Here is a 15743-nt window from a genome sequence, read left to right on the forward strand (position 1 = left end):
TTCGAGAACTTGAGTATTAACTGGATTTACTGTACTGCTCCTTCTGGTGTGCAAGATGTGGCCCCCAGGGGGCAGTGTAATCGAATACTGCTCAGTAAGATGCGGAATACTAAACAGTATAAGCCTGCGATTATTGTGACTGTATGCGTCGTTGGACAATTTGTTTTCAAATATTTGTGATGGTGCTGCAAAATTGATGCTAGTTTGTTAGCCCATCTCTGGTATTTTGCATCGCATGCTAGCATTAAGCTAGCAGACGTTTGTCAAAGTGAACTGATTTGGTTCAAGAACGGAGACATTCGAGAACTGAATATTCGCTGTATTTGCTGTGCTGCTCCTTCTGGTGTGCAAGCCTTGGCCCCCAGGGGGCAGTGTAATCCATGGCTATGTCTTGTCAAAAAAACCAAAAACAAGACAATACTGCTCCGTAAGATGTGTAATACTAGCCGTTTTTTTTTTTTTTTTTTTTGCAGAGGATAAACAGCATAAGCCTGCGATTATTGTGACTGTATGCGTCGCTGGACAATTTGTTTTCAAATATTTGTTGTGTCGCTGCAAAATTGATGCTAGTTTGTTCGCCCATCTCTGGAATTTTGCACTGTATGCTAGCATTAAGCTAAGCTAGTTGGCTAAATTGCATCGAGCAAGCAGCTGGTCTCTTTGAAGAAGTGTTGCCAAAGTATTTAGTTTGCAATGTTAACATGATTGTGATATTTGAACAGTTTCTGTCGAGCTCGTTTGCTGTTGTTGATACTTTTTTCCTCCCCTCATCTTTGTATTGTTCAGCATTTTGTGTTGACGCATAACTGGAGCTTTTCTCTAAATGCTGACGAGCGCACGTTGCTGTGTGTCCCTTTTGAGTCCCGCTGAACGACAATCGGCGCTTTCCAGGCCTTTCGTTCTTTGTTCCCCCGGCAGCCAAACGAGCGAGAAGTTCCCAGACTTGAGCCGGCAGCTTAACGCTCACAAAGCAAACTGCTGCCGTGCGCAGCCTTTCACTCACGCGTTGCCCGGACCCAGAACCGGACCCGGACCCGTTTGCCGGCTGAAATAGAGCCAGCCACAAACGCGGACGTGTTTCAAATGCGCGGCTTTCACTCGGTGTGAGTCCTTCAAATGAAGTCAACGTTCAACCGCCGAGGTCACACGGGCGCCGTCGTCTCATTGGCTCAGGGATTTCCTGGTTTGATCCCAGAGAGGTCGGAAGGTCAGCACGGGGGGGGAGTTGCGGAGCGCTGACATCACCGCTGGGGCATTCCGAGTTGCCATGGCGAGAGAGGAGGAGGAGGAGGAGAAAAAGACGGGGTTCGAAAAGGGGGCCCTCGGGACCGCGTGAGAGCCGAGCGACATTCAAATTTGAATTCGTTTGCAGCGGGAGTTTGATTGTCTCGTGTTGACGAATCCTGCTGGCGTCTTTTACCGTTTTTTGTTTTTTTTTTTGTTTTTTTTTTTGCCACGGGTGGCGTAATCCCCTCAATTTGCATCATCCCGAGAGGGCGAAGAAAGACGCCTGCTCCGGGCAGAGTCTTTGTGCGCAACAGTCGCACAATAATCCATTTTATGATGCATTTATTTTCACTGTCATCATTCTGATAATCGGTGATGTGTTTTCGCCGTTGTCCCTGACATATTGCCGTAGCGGTCGGATCGAAACGGCTCGCCTTGCAGATAAAGGTGATGGCCGTCCCTCTGAGAGTTATGGAAGATGATGGAAGCGTTAATAATTAATAAGCAGCTACATTTTTGCGACACTGTGGGTGTGGTGCTCCCTGACCTTTTACCGAGCGCGTCGGTGAACAGATGAACAAACAAACAAAAAAAAAAAACATTACTTGTAGTAGAGAAATGACAATAAGCGATATTTGCAAATTTCCCACAGCATAACTGATGATCTCTCGCGGAACAATCATTTTTTTGGGGGAGGATTTCTGTACAGACATGCGGCACGCATGGTGGACACGCTTTTTGTTGTTGTTGTTGTTGTTGTACTGTTGTGAAAGTGGAAGGAATCGGAAGAGAAAGTGTGTAACCACAATGTGGAGTGTGTGTGTGTGCGTGATCCACTTCCTGCACGTCATATCATAACCCAAGTGGGGCGGGGGGGGGGGGGGGGAGAGAACACCTGTGCACACAAACGCGCTTGACCCTGAGCTTCGTCCTCCCAACTTTCGGCATTCGGTCATATGGCGGGAGTTTGAGAAATCATAATTTGATTTACCAATTGAAAGTTAATCATATTTACAAATATATGCGGCTTGTTGTTTGTCTTATCTATCTATCTATCTATCTATCTATCTATCTATCTATCTATCTATCTATCTATCTATCTATCTATCTATCTATCTATCTATCTATCTATCTATCTATCTATCTCTTTTCACACCTGATTTTTGCTCCTGTTGAATTTAATATTTTCTCTCTCTATTTGTTTGCTTGATTATTGGGGGGGGGGGGGGGCTTCACCCAAGGGTTCGGCTTTTTCAGGGAAAATGCTTACCGGGGGTAAATCCCCTCTTTATTTTTGGGGAGTTAAATATGTATTTTTAGTGAAATTAAAGTACCCATCAATAATTTTTTTGCAATTTGCGGAGACTCCACTCCTCTTTCCCCCCCCCCGCGAATGGTCGGGCGAGGGGAGGGGAGTGGGGGTTAGTCTACAACATTTATTTCAGTCCATTTGTCTCATCCAACTGTCGATCATTCCCGTGACCGGAGACAAATGAATCATGTCCAGTTTTGACCCGAGTCTGGCACGTCACGATTAACACGATGCACGGATGGCTCCAAGCGAAATGGCATCATTAAAAACGTCCAATAAATTTCATGTTATTACATGAGCAGCATGTGGAGGTCATTATGGATTTCAAAATGATTGTGACGCATGCAGAAGAATGCAATTGCGATTAAATCTCTTAAATCTACTTTGCAATCGAAAGTGAGACGGCACGGTGGAGCAGCTGCTAAAGCGTTGGCCTCACAGTTGTGAGGTTCCAGGTTCAATGCCGGACCCTCCTGTGCGGAGTTTGCATGTTCTCCCTGTGCCTGCGTGGGTTTCCTCCCACCTCCCCAAAACACGCAACATTAACATCCCTGGGACCCTTGTGAGGATAAGCGGCAAAAGAAAATGGATGGATTGATGGAATGTAAACATGATTTCGTGACAAAAGTGTTTCCATTTATTTCAATTGACTTTGCAAAAACTGCGGCAGTAAAACAAACGGTGACAATAGCGAGGGCACATTTTTGTAAAACATATCTTGTCAAGTTATGTCTTGTTGGAATGTTACCAAAGTGGTTGAGTGGTCAAGGAGGAAATTTGACTACAACAATCCGACAAGATGATTTCAATTTGTTTGACTTTTGTTCATATCCGCCTACTTTTAATAAGCCGCCCTCGGAACGTAGATTTGCTTACATCACTCGAAGAGAGAAAAGGGGGTGCGAGCAGCCGTGCCGCAAAACACAAAATCATATCAGTAAGATGTCCCTTTACAATCCATTTTTTGGTCTTCCACAACTACTCGTTATGGTTCCAATAATCTCTCGTTCCTTCGGTGTAAACCGTGAACTCCTTCCTGTTGGACTGTGTGTTGTTTGTGAGTTCAGGACCTTTTTTTTTTTCCTACTTAAGAGGAATGGGAAAAATGAAAATATCCAATAACTTCTGAAAAGTCGCCGGGAGCTTTGGCTTGCGGCGCTTTTCTTAAAATGACCAGGAATGACGCTATTTCCTGGGTGTCCAAATTCATCTCGCGTAGCGTTGCCGGACAGCTGAAGCTTTTCCCAGCTAACTGAAGATCCTGAACTGGTTTGAAAGTAAATCGCAAGGCATGCGGGAGAAAAACAATGACACGCGTTCACACGTGCAGTTGTCTCCGGTAAACCTCAGAGGGCCACTACTTTGTTTTTGTGGTCTCAAAAGGTGAGAGACACGGACGCAAGCTGACTGAGCTTGACGTGGAAAAAGGGAATTACGAGGGAGACGACCGGTTTCGATTCACCAGCTCCGAGCTCGCCTGCTATTGGCTGTTTTCGGACCCTGAAGGGTGGGCGTCTCAAATCTCTTCTGATCCCCTTTTTATTTTTTTACGCGGTCATAAATTCCATATCCTATCGTACGTATTATTTTTTTTCCATTTCTCGAGTTCAACAAATCACCGGTTCTTGTTGATATCTTCACATTTTTATTTTGTGTGTGTCCGTCCGTGCTTGCTCGCATGTATGAAATCAAGTGTGCAAAGACTATTTCACGCTGACTGATTGATTGATTGATTGATCCAGTTGTCATGATCCTGCCGCTTCAGCACGAGCTGTGCGGCTGCGCTGATTGGGAGGCACACACCTGCGCCTCATGCGGCCTGATCATCCCCCGTGTATATATATATAGGACCCGGTGACGACTGGTCCTCAGCCTGTTCGTTGACCTTTATGTCCAGTTCCAGCACTCTCGTACTCCCGATTGATCCTGCGCGTACCGACCTTCGTCCGTTCTCCGACCGACCTTGCAAGCCTGACTCCTTGATCCTTTTGCCTGCGTTGATTGTTTCCCCGTGTACCGACTCCTGCCTGTCCACTCATCTGTTGTCTTCGCCCGACGTCACAACTACTGCTGCTGCTGCACCGGACTACCTGCGAGTCGGTACACGGGGAAACAATCAACGCAGGCAGGAGTGTCAAGGAGTCAGGCTTACGAGGTTGGTCGGAGAACGGACGAAGGTCGGTACACACAGGTTCAGTCAGGAATACGAGGGTGCTGGAACGGGACATAAAGCTCAACGAACTGGCGGGCACCAGTCGTCATCGGGGTGATATAAATACACGGACTAATCAAGCCGCATGAGACGCAGGTGTGCACCCCAATCAGTGCGCCTGCGCAGGCACCTGCACAGCTCATGCTGGAGTGGCAGGATCATGACACCAGTCACACAAAAATGTGTTAGATAGATAACATTCCTGATATCCGTTGAAAAACGGGTTGTTTTGTCTGTTTTGCCCCCCCCCACCCCAATAAACAAATAGAGAGAGAGAAAGCGAGAGAACATTAAATTCAACCGGAGCAAAAGTCAGGTGTGAAAAGATAGATAGATAGATGAAAAAAGAACAGACAATTGAAAAAGTTGCATAGATAGATAGATCTTTGGATGTACAATAATGACGGAATATTTACCGCTTTCCCTTTATAATGAAAAAAATTGACGATATCCTTTTTTCTCATTTGGTATTCCCCAATAACTGGCTTCATGCTGCCATCCCAGCGACCCGCTACATCTGCTCGCGTGTGAGTTGTGCAGGCTTTTTATGCGCCTCTGGTGAAGTTACTAAAGCGCACGGGGCAAAAGGGCAAAAGGACGGCGTCGTAGCTCCCGTCTAGATGTTGCAGACGTCTCCTGAAAGCTTTGACCCACTTCCAAGTCTCCTCCCTGCCAAAAATGCTGCATACGGAAGCGGCCCCGCTACAGTATGCCAGTCCTTTGCAAAGTACCGCATGCGGACGCTCGGTCGGGAGAGAGGGCGCGCGTGTCTCCGGCCAAGTGTGTTGGGGGGGGGGGGGGGGGGGTTGAACGCATTGTGTATTCAGGCGGTGCAAGGTAAGCGCAAGTCAGTCAGCACGCTCGCCGACCTCGTCCGAGGTCAGAGCAAGAAAATGGCTCAGAGCCAAGCTCGGGAATGGCAGTAAAATGAGGAAGGTGGGAAACTGGGGGGGGGGGGCGGACGTTCAGACGAAGTGGGGGAGACACGCCTTTAGTCACAGCTGCTGGAGCACAGATTTAGACAGATTACCGACAAGAAAATGCTCCCCCAGTGAGGATTAGTACCCTTCAGTTTTAGATGGAGTAAATATTCAACTCTGAGCTGGGTCGACTTTTTAGGCGTTGTCTTCAGAAAATGGCAAAAATATGGTAGAAAATAGTGATAAATTCCAACTTTGCTATTGGTTGCATTTTTGTTCTCCCCTAATGTGTTAATTTTGCATGCATTGCTTCTAATCTGTTTTCACAACTTTCAAAGAACTACAGTTGAGTACTTTGCAGATCCGGATAAAAGTTCTGATCAAAGAATTTATTTTCATTTATTGGTTTGCTTGCCAGTGTCACGGTGGGTCAGCTGGTAAAGCGTTGGCCTCACAGTTCTGAGAAGCCGGGTTCAACCCCTGCCTGTGTGGAGTTTGCATGTTCTCTCTGTGCCTGGGTGGCTTTTCTCCGGGTCGGGTGGGCACTCTGGTTCCCTCCCGCATCCCAAAAACATGCAACATTAATTGGACACTCTAAATTGCCCGTAGGTGTGATTATGAGTGCGGCTGTTTGTCTCTATGTGCCCTACGATTGGCTGGCAACCAGTTCAGGACAGCTGGGATAGGCTCCAGCACTCCCTCCAACCCTTGTGAGGATCAGCGGCAAAGAAAATGGATGGATGAATGGGTTTGCTTGCTACATTGTACACCCTGAATCAAAATGTCTGCCCGTCGGTTTTCATGCCATCCCGCAAGCCACCCGCCACGTGTGAAAATTTGTCTTCTTCGAGGCAATATGCAGTCGCACCCTTCGCACATGTTTAAAACACATTTAAATTTACTTAAACACGCTCGTTCAAAGTTGTTCTCAGTGCCCGTTGTCACTATCTCGGTCACAGTTGTCCTAAGAGGGAAGTTGTGCTTGTTTTTAAGATGTTATCTCGTCACTCCCGACTGTAAAAAAAAAAAAAAAAAAAAATAAGGAAGCGGCAAGAGTGGCTATTACTGCGTAATAACCAGGGACCGCCTCTGATTCTTCTCGCTGTTCGTCACTCTGCGTATCTTCCACTAGACGTCAGTGTTACCTGGAGTGTGGCGGCACAGGAAAGGCGTGCAAGTCTAAATTCAGACTGTCAAAACGTAATCAACAAGGTAAAAAAAAAAAAAAAAAAACAAAAATGCTGTGATCATACAGTAGAAGGGCGGGAACAAGATGGATGCAAATTGTACACAAGTGTGCACCGCACCATATCTTGAGTCACTTACGCACGTGCATGAACAAACAAATATCACATTTTAAAAGATGAACATGATCATTTTTGTATCGGCGTGGCATTTGCTCATATCTGTCTGGGAATTCGTCAAAACGGAAACTAAACAATTCACCATTCAGATGACATTATTTCCACTTTTCCAGTCGGATTGTGACTTGTTTGAACTTTTGTGTTTATACTTTGAAATCTGATTCTGATTCTGGCACCTGCGAGGCCACAGAACCCCTTTCCAGAACCCGCCTGCTGAGGTTCCAACTACAAAATCTAAATGAGCTTTGAAAACGCAAAGCACCAAGCTTTGGTCCAAATCATTTTTTTGTTTGTTTGGTAGCATTCTTGATAACTGGACGAGTGGAGTCGTTATGATGTTGCAGATGACAGCATTGCTTTTGTCTTTGAAACTGCAGACAAACAAGAGCACAAAGGCCCAGGCGGTCATAGCTACGCCGTTTGGTGGTCACGTGATCTCGTCGGTTTGGCCGGTCCGCCCAATTATCACCACCGGGACTTTGATGTTTTCTTTTTATTGAGGACTTTGCAGGCCGCCGTTACAGTCGAGTTGAAATGGAAAATGTGGCGCGAGTGGCGCAAAACTCTTTTTAATTGGCGTCAAACGTAAAGGTCGTGGACCAACGGAACGACTCATTTGGATTTCAACCGAGTCAGATGTTGAAAAATGACGCCGTGAGGCAAGTTTTCAGTCACGTAAATGTTGACATGCCAGTAGTAATCTTGACTTCCTGTGCTGGTCGCTTAATATCAATATCCAATTTTCCTTTTTTTCCGTCAGATGCTGTGAGTGCAGCACCTCGCTGTCCCACTGGTACTACGAAAAAGACGGGCGGCTCTTCTGCAAAAATGACTACTGGGCCAAGTTTGGGGAGTTGTGCCACGGCTGCAGTGACCTGATCACCACTGGCCTCATTATGGTAAGAGGATTTGGACTCCCGGATGGTCCTCGTCTTTCCCGACGGCAAACTCGCCTGGCGAAGCCTTGAAAATCTTTCATGGCCTCATCGTATTTACACACAACATTTATCAACTAAAAAGCAAGCGTGATGGCTTTTTCATCTATTGTTTATGTTTGGCAACGCAAAAATGCTCGTCATTTTTCAACATTATCACTTTGTAGATACGTGACAATTCGAAACTTTGGTGCCGATTTCCAGAAGAATCGTGGAATCGCGGGCCACATAAAATGATGCGGAGGGCCGGATCCGACCCCCAGGCCTTGAGTTTGAAAGCCGTACCGTTTTACTTGCCAAAAAACAAACAAAAAAAAAATGACGCGTATCGTCTGCGGAGAATACCGCGATCCCACGGCCAACGACGCCCGCGTGGCATCATGTGACCAACACTTTGCCCCGCCCAGAACCTCGACGGAGCTAGCCGCGCACACGTCAATCAAATCTGTCATCTCTCGATGGGTTTTGCAGCATAATTCAACGGATCTGCTCAGTTCGCTCCATTTGTTCAAGCGGACATGCTTCCACGGTCGCCGCCGCTGTTGTTTCTTTGTTCCTGATGCGGTGACGCGGTTAATTTGTGCATTTTTTTTTCCCAACGGCCACAAGGGGGCGCTCGAGCGCAAAGGGTAAGCGTGAGACCGGTGGAATATATGTGCCGAGGAAGTGACTTTTACCGGTATGTTTTTTGTTTGTTTGTTTTTTAACTCGACCTGTTATTGCTGCGTTTTCGCTGTGCTAGCATGTTGCTGCTGTGTTACTGCTGCGTCTCCGTGATTTTTACCGGCATATTTATTTATTTTTTTTCCCGGTCCTGTTAGCACCGCGCTAGCATGTTTCTGCTATGTTACTGCTGCGTCTCAGTGATTTAGGTATGTTTTTGTTTAGTACCTTAGCTTGTACTTTAGCTACCGTGTTGCTGTTGTGTAGTACTGGGTGAGGCTTACAATCAGGTGCCCTCTGTCGGCCGTAAGTTACGGTCTATTAAATTGCATTCTGTGAATATTACGTAGCTTACAGCTCTTTTAGAGCAATAGTTATCGAAATGATAAATATCCTTTATTCTTTTTTTCCCCATAGTTTGTGTAAAGCATTTGACGAGCCGCGACTTTTTTCACACGCTTTCAACCCAGCGGCTTATGTGGTGACTCTGTTAATTTGTGCATTTTTTCCGGCGACCACAAGGTGGTACTCGAGCGGAAAAGGTAAGATTGAGACCGGTGGAATATATGCGCCGAGGAAGTGACTTTTACCGGTATGTTTTTTTTTTTCTTTTTTTTTTTTACTGGCCCTGTTAGCGCTGCGCTAGTGTTAGCTCTGTGCTAGCATATTGCTGCTGTGTTACTGCCATGTCTCGGTGATTTTTACCGGTATGTTTTTTTTTTTCTTTTTTTTTATTTTACCGGCCCTGTTAGCGTCGCGCTAGCGTGTCACTGCCGCGTCTCAGTGATTTCGGTATGTTTTTGTTTAGTGCTGTTCTACTGTGTTGCTGCTGTGTAGTACTGGGTGAGGCTTATAATCAGGTGCGCTGTGTAGGCTGTAAATTACGGTCTATTAAATTGCATCCTGTGACTATTATGTAGCTTACAGCTCTTTTAGAGCAATAATTATCAAAACGATGAATATCCTTTATCCTTTTTTTTCCCCCATAGTTTGTAAAAAGCATTTGAGAGAGTGTGCGTGTGTGTGTGTGTGTACGCGTGTATCTTTTCTCTGACATTGGAAATGGATGGTCCGATCTTTATTGCGCATGATGAAATATGGTACCTTCCTTGACACATTTGTGTACGTGTGTGTCCTTTTGTGTGCAATCTCCATAATGTAACGTCGCAGAGTCGAAAGTCAATGAGGGATCGTCACTCGTCCTCTGCGTCCTCTAGTTTTAATTTCCCCTTTACGAGGTCTTTAAACGATGCCGGATAGGATATGAGGTTGTCCATAGAGCTGTTGAGCATGGGACTCTGTTCTGAGCACCAAGGTTCAAATCCCGGCCCCACTTGTGTGGAGTTTGCATGTTCTCCCCGTGCCTGCGTGGGTTTCCTCCCAAAAACATGCAACATTTATTGGACACTCTAAATTGCCCGTAGGTGTGATTGTGAGCGCGACTGTTGTTTGTCTGTATGTGCCCTGCGATTGGCTGGCAACCAGTTGTGGGTGTACCCCACCAGCCTCCTGCCTGTCGACAGCTGGGATGGGCTCCGACACTCCTGTGACCCTCGTGAGGATAAGCGGCGTGAGGATAATGGATGGATGAATCAAGTTTTCTAGCAGTGTGAACTCGTGTGGCTGTGTGAATTAACTACTATGGAGGAACACAATCGAAAAGGGCGCGTCACAGTCCCGCCATTTCCAAGTCAACGCGAGTTCCTTTCGTTGAAAAGGGTGATTTTCGAATCATTACAGCCTTACTCCTTACTATACAATATCAGCATCATTACAATATGAATAGTTTTCCACAGGGCTCTTGTATGCACTGTAATTTTGGGGGGGGGGATCCGTTGGCTTTACTTGTGAGCACCTGCAGAGAGCAGTAACTGACTTTGTACATATTAGTCAACGTTCACGCTTTCACTTCTGTAACTGAATTACTGTACATTGTTTCCCGACATTATCGTTGTTTTTGTTTTGAGTAGACAAATGGATAAAAAGCTGCAAATTGTGTGAAATGATCTTTGTAGCGTTCATGGGGATGGATTAGCGCCACTCCTCCAAGTGAGTTTGTACAGTGGCGGCTTTTGTTGACGTGTTTGGTGATTTCAGACCGGTTGCATTTCTTTGGGATCTTTTCTTTGACTTTGTTTTTCCATCTTTTAAAAAAAAAAGGAAAAAAAAGAGTGGACTGTGAAATCTGAAGTCACAAGATATTGCACTCAGTGAAAATCCAAATCACATGCAGCGCGAGTCACGTCTTGTACTTTCCGCTCGTTGTTTTCTCTTTCGCTCTGAAACCAACGTTTGGGCCGTTTGTGTGACTGCGATCGTTCAAGGGCAACGGGAACAAAGGCGAAATCACGGAAATGACGTGAACAACTCGATCCTTTTCGTTAGTTAGTTAGTTAGTTAGTTAGTACTCGTCTCATTTTCATAAATCAACAAAAAGCAATCTCAAGTATTTGGTTGACAAAGCAGCTGCAGCCTGTTCTGCTTTTGTCTTTTGCGCTTTCTATTGTCACTTTGCTGATTGTGGTCGGCAGACCGACAGTTGCAGCATGGCGTGCGCTTACGATTCGGGAACGACTTCACCAACTGGAAAGTCCCGAGTGTGAGATGCAACAAACTTTTTAACCTCCTGTGGGCGCGAGGTGGGTTTTGTGCGTCACGGAATGCGTTGGTGACGCCCGCGTGACGGCGTGGCGACATACGTTATCGGTTGCGTTGTTGTGAAAGCGCCGCTGGTGAAATGTGGTTGAGCGATGAATTGCGCTGGCCTTGCTCGGTGTGTTCCAGCATTTGGCTAACATGCATGTGGTCATTCATGAATAATATTTCCATACACGCGTTATATCGTACGGATAGGCTTGAATTGCTTGTGCTGGGCTCACGAACAATAACGCAGGTCGTCACTGTGATTTGACCTGCGCGTACGCGCCCGCGCGCCTTCGTGCACGGAAAAATCATTTGCGGAAAATTTGTTGCAAGTAGATGCACGTATGTATCGATATAGATATACAGAAGACCTTGGACCATGACTGCACTTGATGCTTTCGTGCAAATAAACGGCGCCTTTCGTGGACAGCGATGCGACTGCGGTCCAGAACGGTTTCATCATTGTTGTTGCCGTACTCACGCATGCCCGCAAACAAATCTTAACATTTTGAATATTGTTAAAAGTGAAATGGGAGCACTCAGTAATAAACTTGTTAAAAAAAAAAAAAATAAACTTTTGCTTTTGGACTCATTTGAACAAAAAAGGCGATCTACAAGAAAGGGTTATTTCAACATACGTCGCATAGCAAATGCCAAAGACAAGTTATAACATTATGTAGCATTATTAACGTGGTATGACTGTGTTCAAATGTGCAACAAAGTTAATACAATCAACTCCGTATTGTACTGATGTTAATGTTAAGATGCCCTGAAAAGGCTGATTCAACATAACGAAGCACCCGAAGCGTGTGTAATCCAAGGTTGCCATGGCAATAAAAACAAACCCTATTATCATCTTTCCAAGCCAGTCCCGTACACTGTCTCCATAAAGATCAAATTAGTCCATGATTCAGACGTTTTTCAGCAGTTGCCCTTTCCCGGGGAATTAGTGACGGTCTTTCACTTCTGAAAAGTCATCCTCCCGCCAAGTTATTTTCATTGCATAAATGTCGGCGCGCGTGGGTGTATTTGTATATATGCGTCCCTGTTTGTATGCACACGCAGCGTAGCAATATAATGCTGGTATATTTGTACTTTCATATATACGGTATTTCTATTTTGAAATGATCGAGACGACTGAGCTTTTTTGCTCCGCAGTTTCCAGGTGTTTTACAAGCTATTCTGAGACGTGCTTGTGTTCTATCCATCCGTGCATTTTCTTCGCCGCTTATCCTCAGGAGGGTCGCGGAAGTGCCGGAGCCCATCCTCTGCTGTCAATGGGCAGGAGGCGGGCCACACCCTTGAAGTGGTTGCCAGCCAATCGCAGGGCACATGGAGACAAAGAGTCGCACTCACGATCACACCTCGGCACAATTTCGAGTGTCCAATGAATGTAGCTTGTTTTTGGGATGTGGGAGGAAACCGGAGTGCGCACCCGGAGGAAAGCCACACTTGCAAGCACGGGGTGAACATGCAGACTCCGCACAGGGAGGGCCGGGATCGAACCCGGGACCTCCGAACTGTGAGGCCAACGCTTTCCAGCTGCCCCACCGCGCCGCCCCGTACTTTTATTATATCTCGAGGATGTAGCATTGTAGAACGACTTTTTTATTTTTCATATCCCAATGAAATTAGTCAGTTTTGAGGAGCTGGGGATGGCGGATTTGAATCCAGGTCCTCAACAAGACTCACGGCAGCTCTGCGTACCTTTTTGGATTCGGGTGTCCAACGTGGGACATCGAAGCGTTTCTGTATGTCTTTTAGAGATTGCTTGAAAGTGACACCGGATCTTCGTTCGTTGTCGCGTGTTTATTGCGGTACATCGGCGCCTCAAATGAGTGACAGTTTCGGAAATACTACAAGTAGCGGGAAAAGGATTGACGTTTGAAGGCCGGGCAGGCAGCGTTGTTAACGTGAAAATTGTGAGCGGGCGCGTGCATTGTGTCTGGCCGGCCGCCTGTTTAATATCTCACCGCTGAGACGGCCTCGAGTCCAGGCCTGTAGACGGGGGAGGGGGGGCTCAGCACACTTTGAGACGACGGCTTGATCCGGCGTAGGAGTGACACAGCAGCGCGATAGCGATCGGACGAGAGTTGAAGGACGGCGATAACCAGCTTGACGGATCGCACACGTTGCGAATCACATGCCCGATGACGGCACGAGTCGAGTCCGTCAACACTGCGGCTTTGTGTTTGCTTCCTTCTTCACCCCTTTGCCGAATTTTTTGTTTATTTTATTTTATTTTATTTTATTTGCGGGTACAGGAGACTTAACTTTATTTATTAGTTCCTTTGTTATTTATTTTATTTGTTCATTTGTTATGACATTTCCTTTTTATTTCACTTTCTATATTTTTCAGACGCAAAAATTAGTCCAAACAAGGCAATCAGAGCATTATCTGTTCAAAAATATAAACTGTCTATACCTGTAATTGTGGAGAAATGAGTAATCTTGTGCCTCTTGTGCCTGAAATATGATATTGACCCTTATTATCTTTTTAAAGGCTGAATTTGTTCTCTTGTTTTGAGTTTCTTGCGTGTGTGTACCTTACAAAGTAGCTGGTGATAATATGTACAAATGATTAAGTCAATTCTATGATCAGTTTTAATCTATTATTAATAGTCTAAAATATAAGTCACTTTGAGGTTTTGTTTTATTTTGAAATACGGTATAATATGAGAATAAGAAGATCTGTTGGCAGTGGGTTACGATCTGACAGCGTCACAGAAAAAGTACATTGGAAATGCATAATATCAAGTAGAAAAGAGCAAGTAGGAGAAAGTATTGGGCGCCGACTACATGGAGTACTCGTTTGACCGTTGAGCGTTTTCAACTCAGTCATGGACCGTCGACGTCTGAGCGGACGTAGATTTCCATAACTGACACGTTTTTCTCATTCCGACTGACAAGGAATCAACGACATCTAATGACAAATGCCGAAGTGCGCTATTTGCCGTAAAATTCCGGCCTACAGAGCGCACCTGATTATAAGCCTCGCCCAGTGCATTTGTCAAGGAAATACCATTTGGTACATACGGAAGCCGCACCTGTGTAAAAGCCACAAGTGCCCACGTTGAAACACGAGATATTTACAAAGAAAGATGGTACACAAAAAGAGTTTTCCACGTTTTAATACTTTAGCTTAGCTTAACATAGCAACAACACGGTAGCATAGCACTAACAGGGCTGGTTAAAAAAAAAAAAAACAAAAAAAAAACATACAACTAAATCATTGAGATGCTAGAGCGGCATTAGCATGACCGGTTAAAAAAAAACATACAGGTTAAAACCATGGAGACACAGCAGCAACACACTAGCATAATGCTAGCGCAGCGCTAACAGAGCCGGTTAAAAAAAAACATACCGGTAAAAACCACGAAGAGACAGCAGTAGCACAGCAGCGAAACGCTAGCGTAATGCTAGCGCAGCGCTAACAGGCCCGGTAAAAAAAAAAAAAACATACCTAAATCAGTGAGATGCTAGAGTGGCATTAGCATGACCGGTTAAAAAAAAAAACATACAGGTAAAAACCATGGAGACACAGCAGCAACACACTAGCATAATGCTAGCGCAGCGCTAACAGAGCCGGTTAAAAAAAAACATACCGGTAAAAACCACAAAGAGACAGCAGTAGCACAGCAGCGAAACGCTAGCGTAATGCTAGCGCAGCGCTAACAGGCCCGGTAAAAAAAAAAAAAAACATACCTAAATCAGTGAGATGCTAGAGCGGCATTAGCATGACCGGTTAAAAAAAAAAACATACAGGTAAAAACCATGGAGACACAGCAGCAACACACTAGCATAATGCTAGCGCAGCGCTAACAGAGCCGGTTAAAAAAAAACATACCGGTAAAAACCACAAAGAGACAGCAGTAGCACAGCAGCGAAACGCTAGCGTAATGCTAGCGCAGCGCTAACAGGGCCGGTAAAAAAAAAAAAAACATACCGGTAAAAGGCACTTCCTCGGCACATATATTCCAACGGTGTCACGCTTACGTTTTCCGCTCGAGTGCCCCCTTTCGGCCGTTAGAAAAAATGCACAAATTAGCCGCAGGGTTGAACGCGTGTGAAAAAAAGTCACAGTTTATAGGCCGGAAATTACGAATCGATTATTGTGTCAATCTCGTAAGCAATCATCAGTGACCGAATATTGCGTATTATTACTCTGATTTCAACGGGAGTATTGTACAGCTGGAATGAGGAGTGAGAGGTGCAACAAAAAAAATAATGGATCGGTCAATCATAACCTTTGGTTTGCCAGAACAAACGCCGCATGATTTTTGTTTCATATTTAACCGTGAGTCACTCTGTTGTGGTCAAAATGTGGCCGAGTGGGAGATTCGAAATAAAGAACGAATATGCTGATGATACAAGAGCGTGTGCGCGTGTTTGTGTTTTGGGGTCGGGGAGGGGGCGGAATAGCCGGCCGATGCCTGTGCGAGAGGGGGCGGGCCCAAACAGGAAGCA

At 45.5% G+C, this 15743-nt stretch overlaps 1 protein-coding gene across 3 annotated transcripts in view; it reads left to right on the forward strand.

Annotated features, from left to right (window-relative positions):
- Positions 1-15743, forward strand: part of limk1a (LIM domain kinase 1a) — a 49455-nt gene that overhangs the window by 12591 nt on the left and 21121 nt on the right. For 2 of the 3 annotated variants that reach the window (XM_061827230.1, XM_061827231.1), the window contains one exon: positions 7796-7934. In XM_061827230.1, the coding sequence (XP_061683214.1) occupies positions 7796-7934 (139 nt within the window). Of the gene's footprint in view, positions 1-7503; positions 7695-7795; positions 7935-15743 lie in introns of those variants that run through there. The other variant, XM_061827232.1, reaches the window with a different exon arrangement.

The sequence above is a fragment of the Syngnathoides biaculeatus genome, chromosome 8 (genome assembly GCF_019802595.1).
Source record: "Syngnathoides biaculeatus isolate LvHL_M chromosome 8, ASM1980259v1, whole genome shotgun sequence".
Lineage (NCBI taxonomy): Eukaryota > Metazoa > Chordata > Actinopteri > Syngnathiformes > Syngnathidae > Syngnathoides > Syngnathoides biaculeatus.